Consider the following 27,957-nt stretch of genomic DNA (forward strand, 5'->3'; position numbering starts at 1 on the left):
CGGAAGAAAAGGCATGGGAAAAAGAGATATGGGAACGGTGAAAACAGGAATAGTCATTTGTAATATACAGCTATTCATCGGTCCGGAAGAAAGACAAGACGAGGAGGGAGAGAAGAGAGAACTGCGCGTGGAAACAAAAAATCGTGACTGACAACGCGAAATGACGCATCAGACATGTGAAACAAGGGAGTCACAGAAGAAGAGGCAGAGAAGGACAGGAAAGAAGCAAGAAAGGCCCCGAAAGAACAACCGCCACGCGAACAATGTGATGAAGAGTGAACCCAGAACACCAACGGCATGCCTTGCTAGCTTTGACCCGACAACGTTTATTGAAATAGCTGTATACTAACAGTAACAAAAGACTACTAAACTGAAATGTAGACATTCCAAACATTTTGATACCAATCATAAAATACAATAGCTTTCTCATTTTCTGACAAGTAGCTTTAGTCATATTTGTCACTGATGCTCCGAATAATATAGATACAACTTCACTTAAGCTTACCTTGGAGAAAACTGCGAAAAATATTCGAAATAAGCGAAGGCAAAGGAACGAAGATAGCACACACAAAAGCACAGTCGAAAGTACATGGATTACCAGCCCTAAGCCTGTTATCCTTTCATCGCTGTTGTTGTGTCAGCGAGAAATAAAAATACCAGTGAGACAACTTTCCACGAACGGCTACAATTTAGCGACGTTCGGTGGCGGAATAAAACTCTACTTCCCTGGATAAAACCCTGTTATGCTTGCCATGTCATTTTCTGAATATTTTTTTAACTTCAGGTACACGTAATTTCGGTCATTTCTTCAAGCAAAACATTCCAAAATCGACGCCATATTGTTCTGCATGAGATCGGGGCCATGTGTCAGCCAGCCAGCCAGCCACACCAAGATGGCGTCAAAATCCTGAAATGGCCCAGCTTACGACCGATACCCACGTGACTGGGTTGGGAAAAAACAACGTGATTAGTATGCGTTCTCCTTTGTCGAACGCAACAAGTACAAAGCGACTAATATATCTATATATAATACGATGTACTTATATATATCAGATAATATTTAAGAAATAGAAAACATGTTCCGTGTTTCTATCGAGTTATAGAAACACGAGTGGAAGTTTGGGGGAAGGAGAAATGGGGAAGGTTTTTTTTTTTTTTTTTTAAAAAAAAAAATAAAAAAAAAAAAAAAAAACTAATATACAAACCAGAACAAATGCAACTTGTACAATGTAAGTGGGTATTGAATATAGAAAGAAGGGAGTACATTTGCGGGCTTGCATATGTCTACATAAAGACGATGAGCAGATGACCTCCAAACCGTTATTACAACAACAACTAATGCTCTCAATAAGAAAGGGAGTCGAGTGGGACTGGATTAATTTTCAACTAATAGTTTCTACGTTTTTTTTTTCTTTGGTTAAGAAAAGTTATTATTGTTTGTATCAACTTCAGTCTGAATGAGTTTGTATTATGATAATATCATTTTCCGTTGTAAGCGACGATGCCTTTCCTATTAAATATATTCTTTAGCTAAAGTAAATTTATTCTCAGGGGTGAGCGAGGTCATTTCGTGCATCTAGCCTTTAACAAGCGCCACATGTGTCGCCTGAACCTGCGATCCCTAGCAGCGTAGATCACTGGATTCATTGAGGCATTTAGAATCAACATCAGATGGGAGACCAATTTGAAGACTGGCGCCCAGGAACCCGCATCAACAGCTATCGACTTGCCAGCGAAACACTCGACAAAGTAGTAAATATCGATTGGAAAACACAAGACAACGTTCACAATGGTTACCGTAAGAACAACTTTCGTCATTCTCTTCCTCTGCAGCAAAAGTGAACGCTGGGAGATTTCAACGGCCCGCGCTTTTATGCCCCACAAGCGGTACACCACGCGTGAGTACAGGCCTGCTTCGATTCCAAGTGGCACCAGACCGAGCACAATGCACCACAAGACGATATCTACCTTCCACAAGGTTACTGACCAATCATAGAAACAGGACTTCTTCTGCTCGTCGAACTTGAAGGTCGTGAAAGGTATAAGCTCAAGACTAAACGCAATCACCCATGTTGCTGCCACCAACAAGCGAAGCTTTTTTATGTTGATTCGTCCACGAGAGCTGTGAGGATATATCACGGCGTAGTATCTCTCCCAAGTACTAAACGTCAGTGTTAATATCGATGTAATGGTTGCTGGATAAGTTATATTTGCATTTGTCAACGTCTTGCATAACATATCTCCAAGCAGTCCACCGGGGTGTGTATATAAATCATTGAGAAGTGCTCTTGGAATAAAGAAAAGTCCGATGAACAAATCAGCTAAGGCCAGATTAGCTAACAAGCAGTTCATAGGAGTCTGCATTCTGCGATGCAGCGAAACAACAGAGATAACCAACGAGTTGCCAACAAAGTTTGAAGCGATTACAATAGAGAACAAAACTTTGAATATCGTTGCTAGTGACATTTTTATCTCTAGTGTCTTCACTGAGAAAGGTAACTCGAAACGATAAGATATTTATGTAAACTTGTAAAATTGACTTCAACTGTCTGTTATAACGCACTGCGTTTTACTGGCGTGTTCCGGCAATTGGGGTTACACCTGCATAGTGTTTATAACCTCCAACTTATTAGCTTTTACATCTGCACGCTATTATAGGTGAATAATTTGTTTCGATGAACCAAATTGAATGAAGCCTCAAACATCAACCTATGTCTCAAACTCGCAGTTGACTAAGGCATCACAAGAAAATGCTTCGTTTCCGTCGGTACGTCGGGCAAAAAAAAAAAGGAAAAAGGGTAAATAGGAAGAAAACAAAACAAAGTTAATAATTCGAAGTGTGGGGATGGCTTTAATAAGGCCGGGTATTTGACGTTTGTGATTAAGATATCAGAGTTACTTTATGAATCCTTTTTTATGTTCCTTCCCTTATTGCTTTTTAGAAAAGAAATTGGTCGGTCGGGCGATGGAAAACGAGGTATTTTATTGGGACGGTCTGAGGTAAAAGAAAAAACGAAAATAAATACGACCATTTACCAACAAGAGTCGTTAAAACTGGGCAAAATGGCGACCTTGAAACATTTGGTTTATTTTTAAGTTGGCTGAATTATTAAAGGGCGTTTTATGCCTTTGTTTACTTGACAAGAATGTAAATATTCTAACCTATAAATATTAATATTAAAATATTAACAGTTTTAACAAGTAACACTTGCTAAAAAAGACCAAAAGAAGAGAGTAACCAGAAAAGAGGCGTAAGATAACTGACGCAAGTTTTTCAGAAAAAGCTACCTTTATTTAATTAGAAACAGTTCTTATTGAGAAAATAAGTTCATGATCAGGGCCAGGACTGAAGGATCAGACGGATCATGAAGTACCGTCTATCCTTTGTTTGCAGTCTTTCAACGAGACTGGACTGATCCATATCAAAGAATGGTGAGGACCCGGGCCCCTGAACAAAATAAGCAAATTAATTATATCAACCGAGTAACTTTTATCTGGTGAGAACAACACTGTGATGAACTTTTCCTTCTACTTTGCAAGGTGTTCGCCTTCTTTTATTTTCAAAGAAGAAAAACTTTGTTCCTTCCTTTTTTAAACTGATGTCGCCAGAAACAACCTGAAAACCGAAATAATCGACATGATCAAAGTAAAGAACTCACTGCGTAACTTGACAACTGACACAGGAACGACAAACTAGAAACGGGAAGATGAGAAAATATAAGACTACTGCAGGAGCCGTGTGTTCCTGCAGTTGTTTCTGCAGGCTCAATTCCCGCCGCTTTCTCGAGACCGCCGGGCTTAGGTCCTCACACTTCCCTTAGTGTTTTTAAATTCTACAATAAACAGTTCAGAAGCTTATAATCTTTTTGACCCTAATAATCCTGTAAGATTTCTCTTGAGGCTTTCACTGAGACAATTGTTTTCTCTTCCGTTCCTTTATCAATCACAAAGTAACTCATAGACAACTTTTGATCACTTTTGTGATTCAGGGTGATTTTCTGTAATGATATAAACAGGCCTTCTACTAGCAAGCTATACCTTTTCCAGCTATGCTTTAATGTCGGTATAAAAGGTGCGTTTTCCAAAAAGATCTTTCATGAAAGAAAGCCTTATCTCCATAGTAACAGCCAAGGGCATTATTCACCTGTCATCATTTCAGTTTCATTCAAGCATATTCGTCAGTCTAAGGGCCTGTTTAGATGGAAAAGAGTTGTCCCTGGTAGGAGGGTTACCCTCTCCCCCGAGCCATCTTTTAACGAGCGTTTATATGAAAAATTTGTCCCTGTTGACCGAGCCAAACTTGGCCCTCTCGGTTCAAAAGACTGGCGAGAGTTGTTTTAAAACATCTGTTATGGCTGCTTTTTCTAAAATCAGGAACGCTGAATCGTCGACCAAGACCATTTTTTGGACTAATTTACCACCGACTTCGATTTCAATTTATCTGCAATTTTGTTTTCGCTGATTTTTGCGTTTGCGCATGCTCCGTATGTGTCAACTTGTCCCTGGTAGGCGAGGCAAAAATAATCAAACTGTTTATATGGAAAAAAGTTGGCTCGCTCCCCAGGGTCACCCTACCTTCAAAGCGAGTGACCCTCCACCCAGGGTCACCCTGCCCCCGAGCCAACTTTGCAATTTCTCATATAAACAGTTCGAAGCTTTTATAAAGAAACGTATGAAAAGCTCTCTCGCCCGGGGTGGCTCGGTATGGAGGGTAACCCTCCTACCAGGGACAACTCTCCTCCATATAAACAGGCCCTAAGTAGTCATTATTAACACCGCAGAAATAAAACAAAATACGCCTCCAACTCTTCAGACCGACAATTATTTCGGCGTCACGCAACCAATTAACGGCTAAATACTGACCAGAATATTTACTATTAATTGCAGGTCTCCTATTGTCTATTTGCACGCCGAAACAATTACAACTGAATTTACATACAGTATTTCGTTTCACAAAACAACTTTGTAGTTTCATGCAAATTAGTTCTCGATTATTTTGGAACTATTTATTTTAAGTGCTTCGTTTTGGTCAAGTACACGTAGAGAAAAAGCGATTGTAACTCTCCCAGATACAATTTTTTTTGGGGAAAATTGGCCAATAAAAATTATTCATATCCTAGAAATTTATTCAATCCAATTCCAGTCGACCGATGAATATACAATGCAGAATAAAGATTTAAAGAACGAGCCAACGAGTGAGGTGACATTTTCTTACTTAACTGATGTGCGGGTAAAGTTTCTTTCGCACTTATATGTAAGATGGTGGCATCCAACCGTCTGTTGATCTCGCACATGGTCTATAATTCAGTTTCTGTGACTCTTGTTGATGAGTAGTCCTTTGTATTCATTTCTGGGCGATCACAAAATGCCATGGAAGGAATCGTTCGACTCTTCCAGAGGCCAGGTAACCGACTTGAAACTGACCGCAATCGACTTCATATCTTTATGGCGGGGCTAAGCTACGTAATGACGTACTGCCACAGTAATGTTCTTGTCTTGAAGTCCTCCATCCTTGATAAATGAATTTACCAGAGTGTTGTTTAAATCTCTCTGAATGCGATGCTTTTCGTGTTCTCCAGGAAGCAATAAAATGATGATGGCCACTGCCAAACCAAGCAATACAAGCGATGAAGCAACTCGTTTTAACCAGCGGAAGGACAAGAAACCCATGATGACTGCTTTCGACAAAGAAACAATAATATGTTTAAACATGAATTATGCATCAACCTAAATAGTTCTCTATTGTTTCAACTTTCAACACAAGGCAATCTTGACAAGTTTTGCCAAGGGACAGAGTTTACCCTAGATTACAAATAACTACAATGAAAAATCGTGACATATATACTAGATATTTATTTGCTATTAGGTCTAAAGTTTTATTTTTTTCTTTGTTTATTGTAAACAACTGTAAGCTACTGTAGGTAACAGAACTTGTCATTTCCCGGTACCTACAATGAGTATACTCCCGAAACTTAGATATCTAATGCACCACGGTGCCTCCCACAAGACAGATCCGGTGATTGTTACAAAATTTTGATTGAAGTATGGTTGCTGAAGTCGCTTCATAGCAATTGCGACAGCAAAGAGACAGAGCATAGCAACACCCCGGTGATAGGGGAGGGGGAGGGTGCTACTCAACAAAGGTTCATTACTGGAAATTGGAAAACCTCCGCCCCGAGTTCCAAACCCTTGCTCATATATTTACGACTTTTGACAAAAGGGGCAACCCTTTCATATAACATTTATGGAAAAAGGTACCAGAAAAAAGGAACAATCGCAGTATTTGAATTCCCTTGCTCTTTGGTAGCTGAGCTTGGCCAGTGATAGATGAAAAGATTAGGGTGGTTTCTTTGGGAAAATCCAAAATTATTTTTTTCAATGAGACCTAGAAAACGTTTTTATCTCGTTAGTAAAATTATTTTCGAACGTTTTCGCTGGCTCTTGGCGGCTATCCCATAACCCACCGTACACCGAGAGTCAAACTGTAGTCAAGCGTCGGGGTCACGCTGACCGGTCACGCTGCCGGTCACGCTTTTTTCCCAGATGAGGGGAAAGGCCTGGTAACTAATGCAGCTATCAAGATGGCGGCCAGAACTTCAAAAAAGATGGATGGAACATTGGATTTTTTATCTCCAAATTTCGACGCATTAAAGGCTCTATACGCCACAGACCTTCAGCCACCAGTACCCAATATACAGATATTTAACAACCTCGCAGAATATGCACTTGCAATCAAAGAGGGAAAGACGAAGTCGAGTGAACCCGTGAAGCCTAAAGATTCATCGCGGCACGCTGCCTCTAGAACAAGAAATCTAAAACCAGAATACAAACCAGCCGAGAAAGAGGGTTTACAAGAAAGACTCCAGGCCATCGCCGAGTCTAAAGCAAGCAACATAGAGAACACAAAATCAGAGAAAAAGAGTGATGTCAGAATGGATGATTCAAAACTGCAGGAATTTATTTTGGTCGAGGAAGCCTTCAAAGCACAACAAAGAAAGAAGAAACGGATGGATGTTGTACAGAGGATGGAAGGTAAGGGCTGACCCTGAAGCCCTTCACTTCTTAGTTAACTTTTAATTAGCACTTATACAGCTTCCCAAAGTAAAGGACACTTTTTTAATTAATTATATATTATTATAAGCTTACTTTAATATTAAAAACTGGCCATGGTATATTACAATTTCTTGGTTTTGATTGGTTTACAGGCTATAATACAAAAATGGTAGGTGTATGCATCAGTGAGAACAGCCATGGAGCTCAAATATTGCAATTTTTGGGTGTTTTCAGGGTTTGAGCCATTGCTTTCCATTGCACCAATCCCGCAATCACCAATGAAATTTAGCATTTTTCAGCATTTAAAAAAGACCTCAAAAATTACAAATTTTCAGACCAAATTATGAATTACAAAGCATGCAAAATGTTCAAAATTGTGGCTTTTTCCCCTGAAGTTGTGTAAAAAAAGTTGTGTTTTTCCCCCTGAAGTTGTCACCAAAGCATTTTGTGCACCAGGTCTTGCTCTCACCGTGGTCTGGTGAACATGTCACATGCTCACTCAAGCGTAGCACGTAGCCCCTCAAAGGCAGAGGTTTTACAAAATTATACGGAAGTTAGTTTAACCGATGGAGAACAGATCAAAGAAAAGGAAGTGACTTATGAAAGCAGTGAAACAAAAACTACAAATGCGCAGTCATTTCAGACATGTTGGTTGCGCAACCACACATGGTTGCACTTTGAAAATGGAACAAGGTTTTGTTTTGATTTTTGTCGCAAATTACAGAAGACAAATCCATTTGCATCAGAAGGCTGAACAAATTTCCAAACATCAACTCTTCAGAGGCATAAAGATTTCAAGGATCACGAAGATGCTCTTCAGGAAGAGGCCATACCTGTTTAAAATTGAGCCACCCTCTAAAATGAAAAATGCCCAAAAGGATAAATTGACCCTTAGTAATCAAATTCTAGCCCAAACTCTGTGTTTTTAATAATTAATAAAAAAAAATTCACTCGTGCTTGTTGGATATGAGATAGTTATAGTCAACTTGGCACTACATGCCTTGTTGACTATCTACCAACTCATATCCAATGCACACTCCTGGAATAATTAATTAATATACTTCTATAGTATATACAGTGTAGCTTATACATGTAATCTATAGGACTTCAACAGAGCTAGTCATTCGAGCTAGTCATTTGATCCTTTTCATCTTAACTCAGATATTAATTTTTCTAGCAGTTTCTCATATTTTCTATAATTCTCCTTGGGAGAATTTAGTTCTTGGTCAAGATGTTTCTGAAATGATCAGATCCTCAATTCCCATGACCTACTGATTTTGTTTTTGAATTTGATTGCTCCACTCGAATTTGTTTTAACAGAAACTCATAAGGGATTGAATGGGTAACACACGTTCATGTGCAGCATTTGAATATTCAGTTTTGCCAAGTATCATATTTGGAAACACGAAGAGTTTGTATGCAGATGCTTTATATGCATAATGACACATGTAAAAACATTTTCGGGTTTGCAGTGAGTTACTTGAATCCTAGCCTGCAGAACAAGCGCTTTATTTTGCGGGTCACACTAAGCGTGAGGGCGACTACTCAATTTGTAAACTGACAACCCGGCTTTTTTAACCTAGTGGTTAATTTCGGGTTGCCAGAACTCCTTATCTTTTTTATTAAAAAAAAAAGAGTGCAAAGCAGGAAGGAAAAGTAAACCGCCTGTAGGCACACCATTGATACTGCTCTTCCAACTGTTCGCCTGAGGAACGGTTTTCGGTGATTAGTTGCTTTAAGCCACGTGATGTTAAATGTGTGAAAAAACAAAAAGGGGATCAAAGCGTTCCCTTCCACACTCAATTTGTTTCCGCTTCTGCATGTTGAAGATTTAAAGGAAAAGAAAAGAAGGATGTTTTGGGTCTGCAACCGACAGGCTTCGGTAAAAGCTTGATTTATCAGCTCTTTTTGAGAATCCACGTGTTAGTGAACAGTGGCGATAAATGCCATGAAATTTCAAATATACATTTGAATATTGTGGTGCCAACGTAACACGAAACAGATGAGGTAGACAGTAAAACCTAATCATCAAGCTTAATAGACAAAGCGCTCATTCAAATAATTACGAGAAGCATAACCTTTACAACACAGAATGTCACTCTAAAACCAACAACAGCCTTTGGCAAAGCCGTATAAAGATAAATGTGTCATCTGTGATAAGATCACACCTTGCAACAGATATTTATTATCATCTGGGCATGACATCAATTAAATGCAAGTTACATCTACATTTTCACAGAATGTCTATCAGACTTTGTCCTTCCAGAGAGAAAATTCTGAAGCCTACAAGGATATCTTGTAAATAGAATATCTCAGTCTACAGGTGGTTTATTTTTCATTTGTGCTTTGCAGTCGCCATGTCGCGCTTTGCGCAACCCGCAAAATAATCCACCTGTTCTGCAGGCTACTTGAATTCTGACCTAAGCGCCATAATTTTCTTACAGAAACTAAAGAAATTCATTAAGTGTTTCCAAGTAGAGTTTTCCAGACTACTTATTGATGATAAAACAGGAGAGGTTAACCAAATTTAACTTTAGTTAACCAAGCTTGTTCGAAATTAAGCTAGTGCATACTGTGAATTTATCCAAATATTGTAATTTTGATAGGTTAATTTTTTCTCATGATTTTCCAAATATGGTTCTTAATGAAAACAAATGTGCTGCAAACGGTTCAAATATACAATATGAATCATAGGAAGTAACACATATCAACGCTAATGGGTTTCTGGTTTAACTAATAGTCACGCAAGGAGCACCCATTGGATAGTGAGATATGGTTCATGTAGATAGCCAAGGAGGATGTAGTTGGCTGTAATCATCTCAACAAGTATCCAATAAAGAATAATCATTTTATTTAAAATAACCACAAAATATTGGTAACTCTTGGCTGCTAATTTTATATTATAAAAAAGATAAAAAAAGAAAGACCGAACACAAGTTTTGTCAACCATTTTGTCTGGCATGGTATAATGCAGACATCCAGTGGGCACTAAGCCAATCAAATCATTATCCATTATGTTTTTAAAAATAGAATTTATTTATAATTCCTGCTTGTAATATTGACTTAGTTGCTGCTCTTTTATGTTTCGTAAGTTCTTGCTGAAGGACCATTTAGTATACTTCACACTTGTCTTACCGAGAGGCGCAGAGTCAAAGTGTGGACAAGGAGATACAAGGGACTGCGCAGTGTCTTAGCTGGATACCTGGTTGCTTTTGACAAGCATATGAATCTGGTGAGTGTCACGACAGTAATCAAGTTTTACAATTATTTTTAATATTTTAAAATTTCTTGTCAATCATTTGTTACAAAAATGTACTTGTTGGCCCAGCCCACCACAAGTCTCTCGTAGCTCAGTTGGTTAGAGTGCCCAACTGGTATCTGGGAGGCCATGGGTTTGATTCCCCTTGGGGACTCAGAATTTTTCTTTGTCCCATGCTCATGTCATTTTTGAAAAATACATATTTATTAATGTACTTGTTGTTTCATTAACATTATCAAATTACATGACATTACGTACAAGTAATAGATACTGAATCATACATCTTTAAGGAAAAAATGTTGCACATTTGTATATCTCAAACTACATGTAAGAGAATTTCTGAGTATTGATAGGAATCAGAGGATTTTCAATCTCTTTCCAGTTCTGCCCATCTTTATTTCCCTTATGTCGTGCTAGTACAGTCTTACGTAATGTTGAGATTCTAATTTATTTAAAACCAGTTTATTTGTGGGAGAATCGCTTAGAATAGTGGTCAACGTGAAACTGTTAATAAAGAAATTGTTACTTCTATTTCCTAGGCTCTTTTCGATGTCGATGAAGTTTACACTTTGGAAGAACGAGTTGAACAACCAGAGGTAAAAGATGAGTCTCTAGAAACAAAGAAGAAAAAGAAGAAGAAAAAGGCGAAACCACCAGTAGAGAACGAAACAAAAGACAAAATGAGCGACCGTATAACTATTGACAAAAATTCCTCTTCGTTAACGTCATCAAACGAAGTCTTCAATTCACCAGCAAATAAATCATGTGACAAAGAAGGAACTGATAGTATGGAAATCGACAGTAATGGCCTTCATATGGCGTCTACTACTCAGCCCGTAACTGATTCCCAGGATGTTAAGCCGCAGGTTTTACTTGCCACGGTATGTAAGAATGTCACCTCTACAGACCATAACATTCCTGAAGGCAATTCCGTTTGTGACTTTCCTATAGACACTTCCGATGAAGAATCATCGATGCCTTCCGCAAGGGCTCTTAGTGTAGCTTTACAAACTTCTATCATTCCTTTTGGCGACGCTGAGGGCTCGCTTCTTTCAGAGGAAGAAACAGTTGTTGCTGATAAATGCTATCTTGATATCAGAGATTCAAAGGTAAACATTGGTCCAGTGTTGGAGACGAGTGATTCTGATTCTCAAACTATGAAACCTGAATCGATACATCCGACTTGCACAAGTGAGTTTGATGATGGAAAAGGCGTTAGCGAGTGTAATGTTCCGGTTGGCGAATTTGAGGTATTGGATGAGAAAGAGGCCACACAAACTCAACACTGTGGCTCGGTAAAAGCAAACAAACAGGAAGCTGTTAATGAAAGCATGCTCTTGTGTCATACAGACGGAGAGAATAACGGTGAAAGATTTGAAAACTTCATGTATCTGAATGTATCTTTGTCTAAGACCGTTGAACCATCTTTTGTAACGTCTGCTAAAGAAAGGGAGTTCAATCTGTCGGATGAAAGTAGTTTTTCTTTTCCCACCTATAATATCGTGAAGACATTTCACGAATCATCAAAAGTAGAGCAATGCGGCAGTGAAGGAGTAACTCCCTGTAGTAAATCAGCAGAGCTATCAGTTGAGGAGAACATTGTTGTTACTGTAGATGACAGTCGGTTGGTTAACGAAAATAGTGACACTAGACTCGCGGAGGAACAAAATCAGTTGCAAAATGAAAGAGAACAGAGTGAACATACTGTTGGATCTAACAACATTTCCCATTTGATAGCACTTGAAGGTTTGGAATTTGGAGAGAGTGAAAAGTACGTCAACGAACAAACTCACAATAACGATGAATGCATAACACGTGTAAAGGAGGTTGAAGAAAGCCTGGATGGGTCAGGCGGTGAAGGAGCAGTAGACGATGTATCAAGTTTGATTGAAGGTGAACCAGTTTTGTCCAAGGTCGACAAACGTTTCCGGGTGAAATGTACATTGGAGGAAGAGGAGAAGAATGAAGTGGCGAGACACGTTGAGGTGAAAAGTGATTGCACAGAAGAGAAAGTAAAGAATGGAAATCAAACACTTAACGTGCACGGCATGACGCAGTTACAAAGTGAGAGGATGACGTGTGATGTTGAAGAGAAAATGGGAAGTATGGATGCATGTGTCGAGAACAGTTCCGGAAACACTCGAACTTTGGAACGTCTGGAAGGTAGGGAACATGAAGCTACCGAAATAGCAGTGAGTGAACTTTCAAATTCCGCAAAAGTTGACGATGGCTTAGCTGATAAAGAAACTAGCTTATCCAATTTCCAAGAAACCTCTCCAGCGTTCCGTTTTAGAGAAGGCAGACAAGTTAGCGTAAGTTGCGAGAAAGTGGATACGCATTCATCCAGTTGTGCCACTGCAGAAACTAGCGGGACAGCTAAGATGCACTTGCCATCATTCTCGACTTTGTCTTCCATAGATCTGCAAACTGACTCGAGTTTCTCGCTCATTTGTAACAAGCAAGACCTCCCCTTTTGTCCAAGGGAAGAGACAAAATCTACCTCTTTGGCTTTAGATGTTGCTTTAGAAAGTTGTGTCAAAAAACATATGAGTAACAGTAGTTTAGATGAAGTAAGCGAGGATGTTGATATCAATCAACACGCGACAGAAGATGCAGTTGTTAGCACTCAACAAGCACCCGTTATCGCCACGACCAACTATGGCATTCCATCTGAAGAAGGTAAACGCTCGGATCATACATGTATTTCTTTAAAACATTCTGCTTCTGTTTCTGGAGAACACGTTAAGACCACTGAAACTTCATCCATTGACTATCAAGCAGTACCAAGTGATCCGCAATGTTTAGTTTTGGATCTAAATTCTGATAAAGTACTTGACAAAGATGAAGAAGTCAGCCTCAGTGGACACACATCAATGAAAAACCAAGAGGAAAACAAATGTCAGCTAATCGTTAGCAACGAGTTTGGACAATACGATTTAGAACAAAAGCCTGTACACGAACAATCAGAGGAAATATTAGAGGAATCAGAGGAAATATTAGCAAAAGAGCAAATAAAGACGTCACAAACAGGTCAAATCGAAACACGGTTTAATGAAGCAGAAGTTGTACATGATTGTTCAGGTCGAAACAAAGAGATCAAACCTGATGGCGATGAATCACTTGATTCACAGCAGAATCACTGCAGGAGTTCTTCGACTCATAAAGACAGCGCTCGAAACTTTGCACACGTGGATAATAAAAGAGATACTATCACTTCTCCTTGTGAGGTGGGAAATCTCCCAGAAAAAGAGAATGGCCTGAGCATTGTTTCGGAAACGTTAGCCTCTAACTCAACATCAGAAGACTCGTCCATGAAACACGAAGAAAAAGGCATCCCTCCTATGCATGAAACAGAGCTAACCTGTGACAACTTAAAAACCGATAAACAAACAAAAGATAAGGCAGGTGTTCCACTGACAAACAGAGTCGATGAATCACAACAGAGGGTAGATGACGAGAAAGAAGAAGGTGAAATTAGCTCAGACGAAGACGCCACTTTAAAGACCCAAAAGCCAGTCAAGAAGGAAAGGGAGGAAGGTGAATTGTCTTCATCTGATTCCGATGTAGAGGCTCATGATGAAGTATCATCACAAGAACAACAAGGAGGAATAAGTCTTCTCAGAAGTAAGCTCACGGGCGGCAAAAATGTTTGCAGTAGCAAGGAAAAAAGTCCGTGCCCTAAAAGACATTCTTCTTCAAGTGGACTACTTCAAAATGTACCTAAGGAAAGAGGGAGGGTCTCTGAAAGTTCAAGAAGTGATAGAAGAGCTTCTTTTAACAACACAGATTTGCGGACAAAGCTTAGTGAAGCACGTAAAACGCGACCATCACTGAAAGGCAGATCTGCTGGCATACGCGACACGAGAGATGGCCGTGTTCGTGAAACACGACCAGTTGAAAAGCGTATGAAGAGAAATGATATTGCGGAGAAGTGTTCTGCTGCTAGTGAGAACGAAAAAGGGCTTCGTCATAAAAAAGTTGTGCGTGATACCAAGAAAGATGAGAACAAAACGAAGGTTAAGGGCAGTAAACTACAGGATAGTTCTAAAGTAAAAAGAAGGGAGACACGACAGCGAGTGACTGAAACCTCTGATGAAGGCAAACCTGGAAGCAACCAGGGAAGGGATGAGACAAAAGGAAATAGTCTTAAGACTGCAAACAAAGTAAAAGGAAAGTCTCACAGTTCTCTGCGAGGAGGTGATGCTAAGGTCACGAAAACAAACCCAGTAAGCTCGAGACACAAGGTAGAAGATCATACCGATAAATCTCCTCTTGTCCCCAAGAAAATAACGAAAAAATCTACAGATGTTCGTATGACTGAAGACAAGAAAAACACAAAGACACGCAGTCTTCAGGATCATGAAACAAATATCAAGGGCATGGAATCAAAACTCGAACTTGACACTTCAGTTACAAAATCGACAAGTAGTTGTAACGGCGAAGACAAGAAAACGGCAAAAGACTCGCACACTGTATCGAGGGCAAAGGCAAATGCGCCTTCACGTGATACAGAAGAGAAGATAAAACTTAACCCGTCAGCAAAGGTATCTCTCTGTGGCAACAAAACAAATAAACACCCAAGTAAGTCGTCAATTGGGAGCAGTCAACAACCTCACTCTGAAAACGAGACAACGGCGAAGGAAGCCGCCGTTCTTACTAATCATTCGAAAGGCGACAACAAAAATGACAAAGAAAGTAAAATGGCTATTTCACAAGGCAAAGTGCAAAACAAGGCTGGAAAACGTCCCAAAGCGAAAGATGAAACAAAAACAATGGATGGTAGAGTTGTATTGAAACGTGGCTGTAGTGCTAAAGGTAAACCGATGCGGGCCAAGACTGCAATCAAAGTCTCTCCACGAATTACGCCAAGAAAAGCTCTAAAAAAGTTGCCTTCCAACGTTACTTCCAAGGCCAAGACTACAATCAAAGTATCTCCACGAATTACGCCAAGAAAAGCTATCAAAAAGTTGCCTTCCAATGATACTTTCAAGGCGAAAGTACAGCCTCAACTTGGTAACAAGGATCGGACAGGGAACCCTAGAAAGCGTCCCAGAGCCGTAGGCATCACAGCAGTGAGGGAAGCTAAAAGATTGCGACTCGAGGAAGAAAATGATTCCTGTTCAAGGTTGCCAAAAGAAAGAAATTTCTAAACCTTCGGCGAAACTTGGCGAGCTTAACAGCAACAGAGAGAATCAACCACCTCCCTACAAGCTCAATATTTCTGAAAATAAAATCATCCCAGCTAGTGATAAGAAACTGAAAAGCGCAGATGAACATACTTGTTTGGATAATTCCAAGAAAAACTCTAACGAAATAGACCGAACTCTTTCAAAGACGCTTTTTATTGGTCATAACAAGCGTTTGGTATTTAGGCATCGTCATGTAAACCAGTTGTTTATCAGAGGAGATAATGTTGTCATGGTAGCTTACGCCAAGTGATACATGAAGGTATTGGTTATGGATACTGTTAAGGAAGTGGTCATAACAAGTGTACTCGACGAGGACCCTCCTTGTGTAGGGGTAGGGGGCTATGCAAGATACCACCTGTCTGATTAGCCAAATGGACAAAATCTATTGGCCTTAAAATTTGAGTTAAGACTTTCATATTAGGTGTGCATGAAGCTTGCCTTGCTGCAGAAATGGCACAAGGAGGTTTGAATCTAGGAGGGGTACACAAAGAGACCACCTGTCTTTTTGCAGAGTGGTGGGTCCTGTCTGAGTACAATAGTTTTGACCATTTCCCTAATATTGGTCAAGATTAATGTCAGCACTGCATGGTTCAGTCTTCAGTCAGACTCGGTTCAAATGTCAAACCTGTTATGAGCTAAACCTAACTTTTAAACCCACTGTGGACATGATCCGTGCTTTATAAATTCAGACGTCAAACTGAATTTCGTTGAACGAAATACACACACAAGTTTAAAGGTGCCGACACACGAATGGACATTATTATGTCGCCGGTACATCAGCGACATGTAGCAGAAACATTCACGACATGTACGTGCCGCTGCAACATGTCCCCGCTACATTCTCTTGTGTACGTGATTTTGTCCCTGCTTGTGAATTATCCATTCGCGTGTCAGCATCCGAATGTAGAAATCGACGGAATAGAACGCTGGAACTGCAAAATACGTTGTATATGTGCTTTTAGTTAGGCCACGCAAACAGATCGAAAGAGAAACATAATATACGAACTTCTCTCGAGGTGAATCAAATGTATCCAGCTTAGCACAATGAAAGGCGTGTTGCAGTGTCATCAAGTTAAGATGTCCTTTATTTATTACGAAACGAATCCAGGACGTATTTATTACTGTGTTCGAATTAACTCGGGCTAAATTCTCTGTGCTTTCGTAAGGAAAAAATCAATAAATGTAACATCACTCATCTTCCTCTGTGTGATAAGCAATTTTAATTGTTTTCTTTATTATAAAGACGAGGCTTAAAATAATTTATTGCCCAAGAAACTCTTGGAAGTTGTGTACAAACGAAGTGAAAAGAAAAAGCCAATGAATTCTCACTTCGATCGCGGTTGGTATTACAGTAATGGGGAAAGGGGGGTTATGCTGCAGTTTATTCTGGGCTTGAGAAAGACCTAACACTACAGATATGGGTGAATAGAATCATTCAGTTTGTTTGTGAGATTTTGAAGATTGTTATGATTTCTTTTAATTTTGGCATTATACGTCAATTAGCTGAGGTCCCCTGGTTGTTGTTTGTCCTGAGACTGTATTGTTAGTGTGCTTTGATGCTCTTATCCTCACCTGTTGTTTCCTTGTGCGCCCGGTAAAATAAATAAATTTCGGGGAGTATGCATGGTTACCGGCTTTCGGGACTAGCATGTCTGGAATAGTAGTTTGGGAATACAACGCGAGCTATGGTCAATGGTTGCTTTTGGAATAATAGGAAGGATTAAATGGATCATAAACTCACTGTTTTATTTTTGTTCTATCTAACAAACATTCATTCCTCTTAAGCTTGAAAGGCTATTTATTAATCAACAAACCCTTTAGTGTCAGTTGTTTTTTATGTCGTACTAGTTGCACTGCTTTGAAGTAAATAGCAACTCATGGACATAAATGTCCAGACGCCTTTATCACCGTTTAAACAGGATTTATTCTTGATTTCCTTTATAATTGACTAGATCTTAAAGATATTTCTGTTTTGTCAATATCCAATGGCTAAACCATCTGCTCTGGGATCAGACCCAGACCAGTAAACGTCTCTGCTAGGACCACTTTTGCCAGGTGCACTTCTGCGAGCAATTATTTGCCCCCGGCCAAAGACACTCCTATTATGTCCAGATACAGGGTAAAGAAAATTGTGCCCAAGCTCCGCGAGCTCTCTCGCGACGACTTCTGAAATGCCTTCCTCCAAGAAAACGGTCCCAAGTTCCTGCCCTTCGTTATTGATACAAAACCGAGGCACATCCAAGGCTTGTTGAGGATCCATTCCAAAATCAATCATATTGAGCAGGACCTGGTGTAAGGACAACAAAATTACAATCAAAAGAACTGAATTGACAAGTCTCGTGACTCTTGTCTGCTTGAGCCTGGAGTTACATTGCTGAGGCCTTTCTCTGGGTTACTCTTGAGTAATCAATGTCTTCACGCTCCTTCAAAAAGCAGAAGAAAAAGCAGGAAAAACACGTGAATTTGCAGAGTTCTTTGTCTGGTTCAGAAATGCTAATAAAAATCAGTTTATTCTCAAGGGACTAAAGGCGATCACTTTCCTGTTTTAGTTTGTCGCTTTGTCCATCGTTTTATTCAACTTTGAACAAAACTGTCTCACGTTGACTACCACATCTTTATTATTCTGTTCATGCTGTACGTCTGGGTAATAACTTTACGCGGTGCTGTTTGTTTTTCTTCAATATTTGGTAAAACGGAAGTTAGGATTTACTTTTCATTATTTTTATAATATTCAAAAAAAACTTAAGGTTATTAAACGTGAGAGAATTACCTGAACATGTCCCTGTGGTTGCATGAAGCCTCCCATGACACCAAAACAAGCATATAACTCCCCAGTATCTCCCTGTGTGGCCATTCCTGGGATGATAGTGTGGTACGGTCTCTTCCTTGCCTCCACAACATTCGGGTGCTCAGGACGGAGTGAAAAGTTAGCTCCACGATTCTGTTACAAAAAGAACATTATATATTAGTATAAACAGGGAACGTTGCTGAAAAGGGGCGTTCCATTTTGCAACAAATTTAGACTTGGTAGCCAGGATTATTAAGCGTTTAAGATTTTTAATATAGGAGACCTTTAGTTAGCCAGGAATAAGATGTGCAGTAACACCGGACAAACTGTTATTACCAAGACAAGCGAAATGGAATATGTTTTACACCGCTGAAGTTAAATCAAATTTAAGACATAAAGTACAAGAAAAGATTTAATAACGTATCGTAAGTCGTGCGCTTAAACGCTATATGTAGTTCAGGTTACATGCTCGCTACATTTCTTTGTGTTTGTTCACGTTACCGTTAATATCTCTTTAACAATAAAAAAACACCCACACGTATAAAACAATGACGTACAGCAATAGGAGGAACGTCTCGGTTTCGCCTTGCTCGCGATTAGTTTATCCCTTCAAGGTTGACGCACGTGCAAACCTCGTGCACTACACACGTTTTCACCACGTGGAACTCACGGCTGAAGTGATTTTAGGCGGTACTGTACCTGAAGAGTGAATCCACATCCCTCAGGAACCAGGCCTGTTCCAAAATTTGCGTAATTACTGTTGATGAATGAACACGCATTACCATGATCATCAACCACACTGAAATACACAGTGTCACTTCCACTGAAAGGTGATCCTCGCTGATAGATTTCTAATGCACTGTAAACCAAATACACAAAAACTCGTCAATAGAAAAATACCATTCAGGGTGCAAAATGGAATAAGGGCTCCAGGGAGAGCAAAAAGCTCCCCCTTTCTGCAAAAAAGGTCCCGCATGCTGTACGACAAAAGTTTTCAGGGCTCCATGCTCGGTGGCAAAATAATCATAGTAGGGCTCCAAGCAGCAAACCGATAGTGCTCCAGGTTCCACCCCCCTTGCCCCTCTCCCCGTTTAAGACCCTGACAAGTAGCGACGGGAAGACACCCTCTTTTGCAGGTTTTGCATACAATGTAACGTTTCTCTGTGTTTGCACATCTCCCAACACCGACTCACTTCACCTTGCAAAAAGACTTCTGAAATTCTAGCAAAAAGCGACTTACTGAGTTCTGACCAGGTTACAGAGAGAGTGGTGATATGTCATTAATATGGAAGTTTTTGGCTGAATCTGTCTCTCCATGGAAAAGACTCAGTGATTAGTGGAATTTTTTTCTAAGGACAGTTAATGCAATTACAGAGTCGGCAATTCAATGAGTTTCTAATACAGTTTAGGACTAAAATACCCTGTGCCGTAAATGTACACTTTACATAAGAGGCAGTGATCAACTGGTAGTAACTACAACTATTTCCCAATGGGTAATTATTTTGTTAGAGAGAAACCTATGCATGATAGTAACAGAAACCTTCATTCCCGGCGAACAGCAAATTGTGGTACCGAAGGTGTCCGTTATAGTGAGAGTTGAGTGATAACACTGTATATACCCAAATGTGAACTAAAGTTATGTATTCTGTAGAAGTTGTTTTGCATGGCGCTTAACTAGTTAAAAGTGCCCTCCTCTCCCCCAAAGAAGAACCTATTATAATAACAAACCTGTCTGGCTTGATAAGAGCTCGACGTATTGTGGCATATTCCTTGGACAACAACCCATTCACTGGTACACTGACTTTGCTTGGGTCGGCATTATACCAGAAAGTGTCAGCAAAGCTTAATGACAGCGCTTCAATCACAGTGTGAAGGTATTCACTAGAGTTGTGTGCCATTCCTAACAAGGAGAAAAGAAAATAATGTTAAATAATTACATTTAAAATCTGCACTACATGGAACTGGCTCACAATCATTTTTTTTTTGTTCTCTTATTAACTCCAAATGGTGTAAGTTCTCTATGCAAATTCAGAACTCCTAATCTACACATTATTTTGCTAAAGGTAAAGTATGCATTCAAGCCTAGCTGCCCACAAGGCCACTATGTTCAGACATTTCCAGTAGCATGAGGTGCCAATGGCCCTGGCCAGAAAGATAGATGGTAGAAACCAGACGACATAATGATTGAGAGACCAGCAAACTCACCATAAGGCGGCTGACCACACTTTTGACAATTAATGGTCAAATATAATGCTTAAAAAAAATTTCGGCTTTGAATTCCAGCACAATGGTTAATGTCCATGTAGTAAGTACGTTTACTGTCACCCCCAAGCTCACCAACCCTTGGTTATATGATATGTACCAAACTTTGTTGATCATCATATGTTAAGAAGTCAGTCGGCAGATAAATTGCTCATTAAGCAAGCTAATTGGGCAGAGAAAGTTACTTGCCCAAACGCAGTTGTTCTGGATGGCCAAACTGGCTTTGCAGTATTAAACCAACGGTTTGCATTACCTCTGAAAGTCTTTTTAAAATATAAACTTTTTCTCAACAATAATAGTAATTACCGCACTTATTCGGGTACCTCTATTGCTACTACTACTGCTACTCATATTGCTACTGCTACTAATACTGCTACTTCTGCTGCTGCTGCTGCTGCTACTACTACTGCTACTACTGCTCAGCCGACTGCTGCTGCTACTGCTACTGCTGCTGCTACTGCTACTACTACTGCTGCTACTGCTACTGCTAATGATACTGCTACTTCAGCTATTACACGTAACAAAAAAAGTGATTCAAATTTGCAGTGTTGTTTTAATAACATCTTTAATTTTATCAATAGAATCTATTACCTTTGATATCAAAGCCCTCCAGGATATTCAGTGCCAGGAGTGCAGTGATTCCCTGTCCATTTGGTGGCATTTCCCAAACATTGATTCCATGATAAGAAGTACAGATAGGTTGGTCAAAAGTGCTGCGATGTTGCTCTAAGTCTTCAAGACATAGCATTCCACCATGTTCTTGCACAACATCAACAACAGCCTTGGCTATGCGTCCTTTGTAGAACCCATCTTTGCCTTTTGAACACAATTCCTATAGATATTAATAATAGGTAGCAGAAAATTGTGCATGATCTTCAATTGGGACAAAAAGCAGGGGCACCCAGCAAGAAATATGTTGTAAGTGGCCTTTTCATGCTATTTAAAGCCTTAATTTGAAATGCTAAGAAAAGTATATCTTTTCGGATACGCTAGCTGAACTTTCAAACTTCAGAAAATTTTAGGGAACGAAATATTATTAACCAAATTTACGAGCTGCTGATGCTTTCTTGAAAATCGTAGTTGGCCTTTTTTCGTTCCCAAAACGACATGTTCTCTCTCCGAAAACAACAGGCATCACTTTTCTCATGTCACGAAAGTTGAAGCTAAAGAAATCTCCTTTTTTTATCACACTTTAATCCGAAAATCGTAGGTGATTATAGGTCTTCCGAACAGATATTCACTGAATTGGTCTGGGTGCCCCTGAAAAGGGAAAATGAAAATCACATAATAAATATGATCTAATTTTAAAAAAAAAATTGACCTTTATTGTTTGTAGCCTTTTCTGACTGTACTTGTAGGTCATTGTTAAACACAAGGCTTAAATGAACTTTGAATTCTGGCAGCTCGCACATTTTGCTTGCCCACGGGGCAGTTGAATACTAATCTAAATTTAATTTTTTTATGATTAATTTTAGTCAGCAGATGACTTGCCTTGGCAAGAGGAAAGAGAGGCTCGGAAAGTTACTCGCACCAGAGGAAATTATACTTGCCTAGGCAACTGGACAGGACTATTTTAAATGCCCTGTAAACGTGAACAAGAAAGCTCCTTTAAATCCTTTAAAGGTCTTTTAAAAGGCAAAGATGGTCCTTTAGAGAAGGATCAAGATGATATACATGTATGGGGCAATTAGTACTAAAAATACTCAACACAAGCTAAGTTAGCAGAACCTTTTAAAAAGTCAGCAGTCAGGGACGTAAGAAAAAATGTATTATATGTAGCTTAATCTTGAAGAAAATAATTTGTTTCACATGTTTACCTCAAATGTTTCAGCTAAAAGTGGCATCACCATTACATCACCAGCTCTAGGAGGTTGTCCATTCAACAGCATATCTGAACCATGTTTATTTGCAGGATCTTTAAGACAAGAACAACACTTCTGCCAAAAGTATGCAGCAACAGGGTGAACAGGGAAGCCATGTTTTGCTAGATCAATAGCTGGTTGCAGGATATCCCTCATTGATAACTAGTAAACAAAACACAGACAATACAAACAGCTTTCTTTATTTGTACACTTGAGCCTAGGCCTGGGAGCCTAGGTTCAAGAAACCAGCCCTTTTATTTAGAGTCCATAGGAGGAGTCAAGAATGGTTCCTCAAAATGTCGCAGTGCTCGCAATGCTCGCAAAATTTTAGTAGGTGCTTGTTTGCTTGTGCTCGACATTTTTACAAGTGCTCGCATGCTCGGTTTTTAGTGGAGGTAGGTTTTTGAAAAGTGCTCATTGCTCTCAAGGCTAATTTTTGTCAATGCTCGTGCTCGCACAGAAAAACGCTGTGCTCACATGCTCGCAAATGCTCGCAAAGACCATGATACCCCTCATAGGCCTCCATGACTTCCCACTATGTACAGTACACTGACCTTTCCATTGCCAAAATGTTCCACTGTATCGCACCAAGCAGCAGCAGCTCCTGGAACAGTGACTGAGTGAGCAGAGTTGTACGGGAGGTGATTATCTCCAGGCTTCACAACACCTTTATTCTTTAGAAGATCCAGTGTCAGGTTAGATGGAGCACGCCCACTAGAAAGGCATTACAAATTTAATCAAAGTCTCTTCGAGATACCGACTTTTTTGCATGAAGTATGAGTCGAAGGTTTATCCTGTGCATTGTTCTTCAAACTTATCATTCAGTTGCTTTGTAGTTTAGTTTAACAATTTCCTATCTTCGCGGAGGAAATGCAGCCATATAATTTTGTCAAAAATGGCTCGTCCGTGCCGGGTATTTATACACATATTCCTCAACATTACACAAACAAACAGTGCAAATTTCACAGAGATCTGACAATTCTATACTTTAAAATTGCAAGGACCTTTCGAGGCAGTCGATTACGGCAGCGAAATTAGAAAATGAAACAGCAAAATATGCGTTCAATGCTTTGTTTTGCGACGCCATATTTGAATTGTTATAGGTAGACCGCTGTTCAATGCCGTATCGTTACGATTGCTCCACGAAAAAGCACGAAAAAAATACGGATAATTCCAACTACTGTCGGAGAAAACATTGCGCATATAATTGTGGCGTAAACAAATCGATACACTCAAGCTGAGTTTTGTCTAGGCTCTGCGAGGGTCGGATATCAAGACAGCTTCTTCGTGGGCTTAAGAAGAATTAAACAAAAGCCATATATACAGTGAATGATTTCGAATTATATTTGAAGATGAAATACGAAAGAATTTTGCTGTCTTTGACTGAAATTCCACTCAAACTGCGTAGATACGATCGCATGTTGTAAAGCCGATTCATGCAACATTGATGTCAACGCGAGGTCACGTCCCCAACGACCTAGGCTGATGACGAAATAGAATGGCGCTTGTAGTGACTAAATTTGGCCTAATTTTTAACCGCTCCTAAGCTGAAAGAAGCCCCCATCTCTTGCATTTGTTTTAACTTCAATAATAATATCTTTGAAAAGAGCGAGTTTTTTTGGTATGGTTTATTTTTGACGTTTGTAATTTTTAAACGATGTAAGTGCTAGTGATTATTTATTCGTGTTTTAGCGTTAGTTACGCAATCCATTGTTTGTCCACCGCTTTTTATAGATCGCCTTTCAGACACACATGCGTTGAGATAAGAAAGCTGACATGTCACTTTTAAAATTGTTATATAATGTTTGTAAATGTGACAAGTCACGTTTTTTCCACGAGATCGCAAGTGATCACCCACAGCGGAAAGTAATCCCTTGAGAAATTAAAACAGTCCCTTGATAAATTAAAAAAGTCCCTTGAGAGTTAACAAGAATGTGAATTTTGCCCAACATAACTGCTATTCTCCTACTTTCGCTTGTAAACAAGCAAAAAAGTCGAAAAAATAAGCTCAGTTGCTCTTTGGAATAGTGTCTTGCATCATAAACATGCTTTGTATTTAAGGACGTTCACACTAATATTGTTTATGCACATCTTGCAACACATGTAATTCATGTTGCAATGTTATGCATCGAGTGCAGGCTGGAGGAAATTTTCTAAACACCCTGCCTGTATTGCCTGTTGCAACCTGATAAAAACATGTTCTGGTGGGTATAAAAATAATGTTGCATAACTGGTTATCAAAACTCAAGTTTGAAGGAATATCAGACAATGCTTTGCATGAGCAATCACGATAATGAACTGGCAGAATTTGACATTTGGTGGTTATAATTGGGGTGAGGAATTTGAAACCATATGGGGTGGGGAAATTTGAACAAATTGCCTCGATTTTGTGTTTATAAATAAATTATAAATTATAATCCACAAATTTGTGGCTCCTGATCGTTATCATGTTGGAGATCAAGGAGCTAGAGGACTGCTAGCTTAAAAAGGATCAATCATGTTCTTTTGTGACCAATAGGTGGGGCATTTGAACCATTTTTGATCCGGGATGGGAATTTGAACAATTAAAACTTTAAAAGTTAACATGCCCGGGGTTGCCCGGGGGTGGTGGTAGTTGGTGGTGGTGGTAGTGGGGGAGGGGGGGGGGGCATTCAATAGCAATGTGGTTTAACTTTGCAAAGTCACTGTGCTTGTAAATCATTACCTTCCGTTGATCCCTTTGACAGTCTTTTTTTCAGCATCAAAGAACATGCAGAAAGCATCACCTCCTATTCCAGTGCTGCAAGGTTCCGTGACGTTCAAACACGCAGCAACAGCGACTGCCGCATCAGCTGCATTTCCACCAGCTTTTAGAATCCTTACTCCTACTTCCGTCGCTAGTGGTTGACTTGAAGCTACCGCTCCATGCAGTGAAACGACTGGAGATCGACGAGAAATAAACGTCAACGGAGATTCCCTAGAATCCGCCGCCATGTTTGTTTCTCCTCTCTCTTACCCAGGGCCCGGATAGATCCCGGCCTAGCAGTAATGTAGCAGCGGTCAGCAGCGACAAAATCATGTGTTGTTCACACTGGACTGATCGAGGGGACAAGTAGCAGCTACTAGCAGGGACGTGTAGCGGGGACATGTAGCAGGGACGTATTATTATAACGGGGACATGTAGCAGGGACGTATTATTATAACGGGGACATGTAGCAGGGACGTGTAGCGGGGACATGTAGCAGGGACGTATTATTATAACGGTGACATGTAGCAGGGACGCATTATTATAACGGGGACATGTAGCAGGGACGTATTATTATAACGGGGACATGTAGCAGGGACGTATTATTATAACGGGGACATGTAGCAGGGACGTGTAGCGGGGACATGTAGCAGGGACGTATTATTATAACGGTGACATGTAGCAGGGACGTATTATTATAACGGGGACATGTAGCAGGGACGTATTATTATAACGGTGACATGTAGCAGGGACGTATTATTATAACGGGGACATGTAGCAGGGACGTATTATTATAACGGGGACATGTAGCAGGGACGTATTATTATAGCGGGGACATGTAGCAGGGACGTATTATTATAACGGGGACATGTAGCAGGGACGTATTATTATAACGGGGACATGTAGCAGGGACGTATTATTATAACGGTGACATGTAGCAGGGACGTATTATTATAGCGGGGACATGTAGCAGGGACGTGTAGCGGGGACATGTAGCAGGGACGCATTATTATAACGGTGACATGTAGCAGGGACGCATTATTATAACGGGGACATGTAGCAGGGACGCATTATTATAACGGGGACATGTAGCAGGGACGTATTATTATAACGGTGACATGTAGCAGGGACGTATTATTATAACGGGGACATGTAGCAGGGACGTATTATTATAGCGGTGACATGTAGCAGGGACGTGTAGCGGGGACGTATTATTATAACGGGGACATGTAGCAGGGACGCATTATTATAACGGGGACATGTAGCAGGGACGCATTATTATAACGGGGACATGTAGCAGGGACGTATTATTATAACGGGGACATGTAGCAGGGACGTATTATTATAACGGTGACATGTAGCAGGGACGTATTATTATAACGGGGACATGTAGCAGGGACGTATTATTATAGCGGTGACATGTAGCAGGGACGTGTAGCGGGGACGTATTATTATAACGGGGACATGTAGCAGGGACGTATTATTATAACGGTGACATGTAGCAGGGACGTATTATTATAACGGGGACATGTAGCAGGGACGCATTATTATAGCGGTGACATGTAGCAGGGACGTATTATTATAACGGTGACATGTAGCAGGGACGTATTATTATAGCGGTGACATGTAGCAGGGACGTATTATTATAACGGTGACATGTAGCAGGGACGTATTATTATAGCGGGGACATGTAGCAGGGACGTATTATTATAACGGTGACATGTAGCAGGGACGTATTATTATAACGGTGACATGTAGCAGGGACGTATTATTATAGCGGGGACATGTAGCAGGGACGTATTATTATAACGGTGACATGTAGCAGGGACGTATTATTATAACGGTGACATGTAGCAGGGACGTATTATTATAACGGGGACATGTAGCAGGGACGTATTATTATAACGGGGACATGTAGCAGGGACGTATTATTATAACGGTGACATGTAGCAGGGACGTATTATTATAACGGTGACATGTAGCAGGGACGCATTATTATAACGGGGACATGTAGCAGGGACGTATTATTATAACGGTGACATGTAGCAGGGACGTATTATTATAACGGGGACATGTAGCAGGGACGTATTATTATAACGGTGACATGTAGCAGGGACGTATTATTATAACGGTGACATGTAGCAGGGACGTATTATTATAACGGTGACATGTAGCAGGGACGTATTATTATAGCGGGGACATGTAGCAGGGACGTATTATTATAACGGTGACATGTAGCAGGGACGTATTATTATAACGGTGACATGTAGCAGGGACGTATTATTATAGCGGTGACATGTAGCAGGGACGTATTATTATAACGGGGACATGTAGCAGGGACGTATTATTATAGCGGGGACATGTAGCAGGGACGCATTATTATAACGGGGACATGTAGCAGGGACGTATTATTATAACGGGGACATGTAGCAGGGACGTGTAGCGGGGACATGTAGCAGGGACGCATTATTATAACGGGGACATGTAGCAGGGACGTATTATTATAACGGTGACATGTAGCAGGGACGCATTATTATAGCGGTGACATGTAGCAGGGACGTGTAGCGGGGACATGTAGCAGGGACGCATTATTATAACGGGGACATGTAGCAGGGACGCATTATTATAACGGGGACATGTAGCAGGGACGCATTATTATAACGGGGACATGTAGCAGGGACGCATTATTATAACGGGGACATGTAGCAGGGACGTATTATTATAACGGTGACATGTAGCAGGGACGCATTATTATAGCGGTGACATGTAGCAGGGACGTGTAGCGGGGACATGTAGCAGGGACGCATTATTATAACGGG

At 40.2% G+C, this 27,957-nt stretch overlaps 3 protein-coding genes across 3 annotated transcripts; 1 reads left to right on the top strand and 2 right to left on the bottom strand.

Moving 5' to 3' along the window:
- Positions 1-1,563: 1,563 nt before the first annotated feature.
- On the bottom strand, positions 1,564-2,466 carry LOC144633429 (QRFP-like peptide receptor). Its single transcript, XM_078492304.1, has one exon. It carries the CDS (start codon positions 2,464-2,466, stop codon positions 1,564-1,566), a length of 903 nt encoding a protein of 300 aa, XP_078348430.1.
- Positions 2,467-6,167: 3,701 nt separating this feature from the next.
- On the top strand, positions 6,168-16,682 carry LOC144632574 (uncharacterized). Its single transcript, XM_078491247.1, is given in 5 exon segments — positions 6,168-6,341; positions 6,390-7,032; positions 10,146-10,285; positions 10,852-15,449; positions 15,451-16,682. Coding segments are annotated over 4 exon segments (5,490 nt in total). The 5' UTR covers positions 6,168-6,341; positions 6,390-6,581; the 3' UTR covers positions 15,752-16,682.
- Positions 16,683-17,305: 623 nt separating this feature from the next.
- Positions 17,306-25,440, bottom strand: LOC144632575 (glutathione hydrolase-like YwrD proenzyme). Its single transcript, XM_078491248.1, has 8 exons — positions 25,118-25,440; positions 22,968-23,127; positions 22,369-22,575; positions 21,143-21,383; positions 20,018-20,189; positions 18,989-19,148; positions 18,272-18,442; positions 17,306-17,788 (listed from the first exon to the last, which is right to left on the bottom strand). The coding sequence occupies exons 1-8, from the start codon at positions 25,384-25,386 to the stop codon at positions 17,477-17,479; spliced, it is 1,692 nt and encodes a 563-aa protein (XP_078347374.1). The 5' UTR covers positions 25,387-25,440; the 3' UTR covers positions 17,306-17,476.
- Between the last annotated feature and the right edge of the window lie 2,517 nt (positions 25,441-27,957).

Source organism: Oculina patagonica, chromosome 12, assembly GCF_052425735.1.
Source record: "Oculina patagonica isolate OP01 chromosome 12, crgOcupat, whole genome shotgun sequence".
Classification (NCBI taxonomy): domain Eukaryota; kingdom Metazoa; phylum Cnidaria; class Anthozoa; order Scleractinia; family Oculinidae; genus Oculina; species Oculina patagonica.

Bases quoted from the DNA above. Each gene is read 5' to 3' on its own strand.
- LOC144633429 (XM_078492304.1), bottom strand. From the start codon at position 2,466: ATGTCACTAGCAACGATATTCAAAGTTTTGTTCTCTATTGTAATCGCT.
- LOC144632575 (XM_078491248.1), bottom strand. From the start codon at position 25,386: ATGGCGGCGGATTCTAGGGAATCTCCGTTGACGTTTATTTCTCGTCGA. The intron at 20,190-21,142 runs GTAATAGATTCT...TCTCCTTGTTAG, and splicing joins GGAGGGCTTTGATATCAAAG to GAATGGCACACAACTCTAGT. The intron at 17,789-18,271 runs GTAATTCTCTCA...TCCTTACACCAG, and splicing joins AACCACAGGGACATGTTCAG to GTCCTGCTCAATATGATTGA.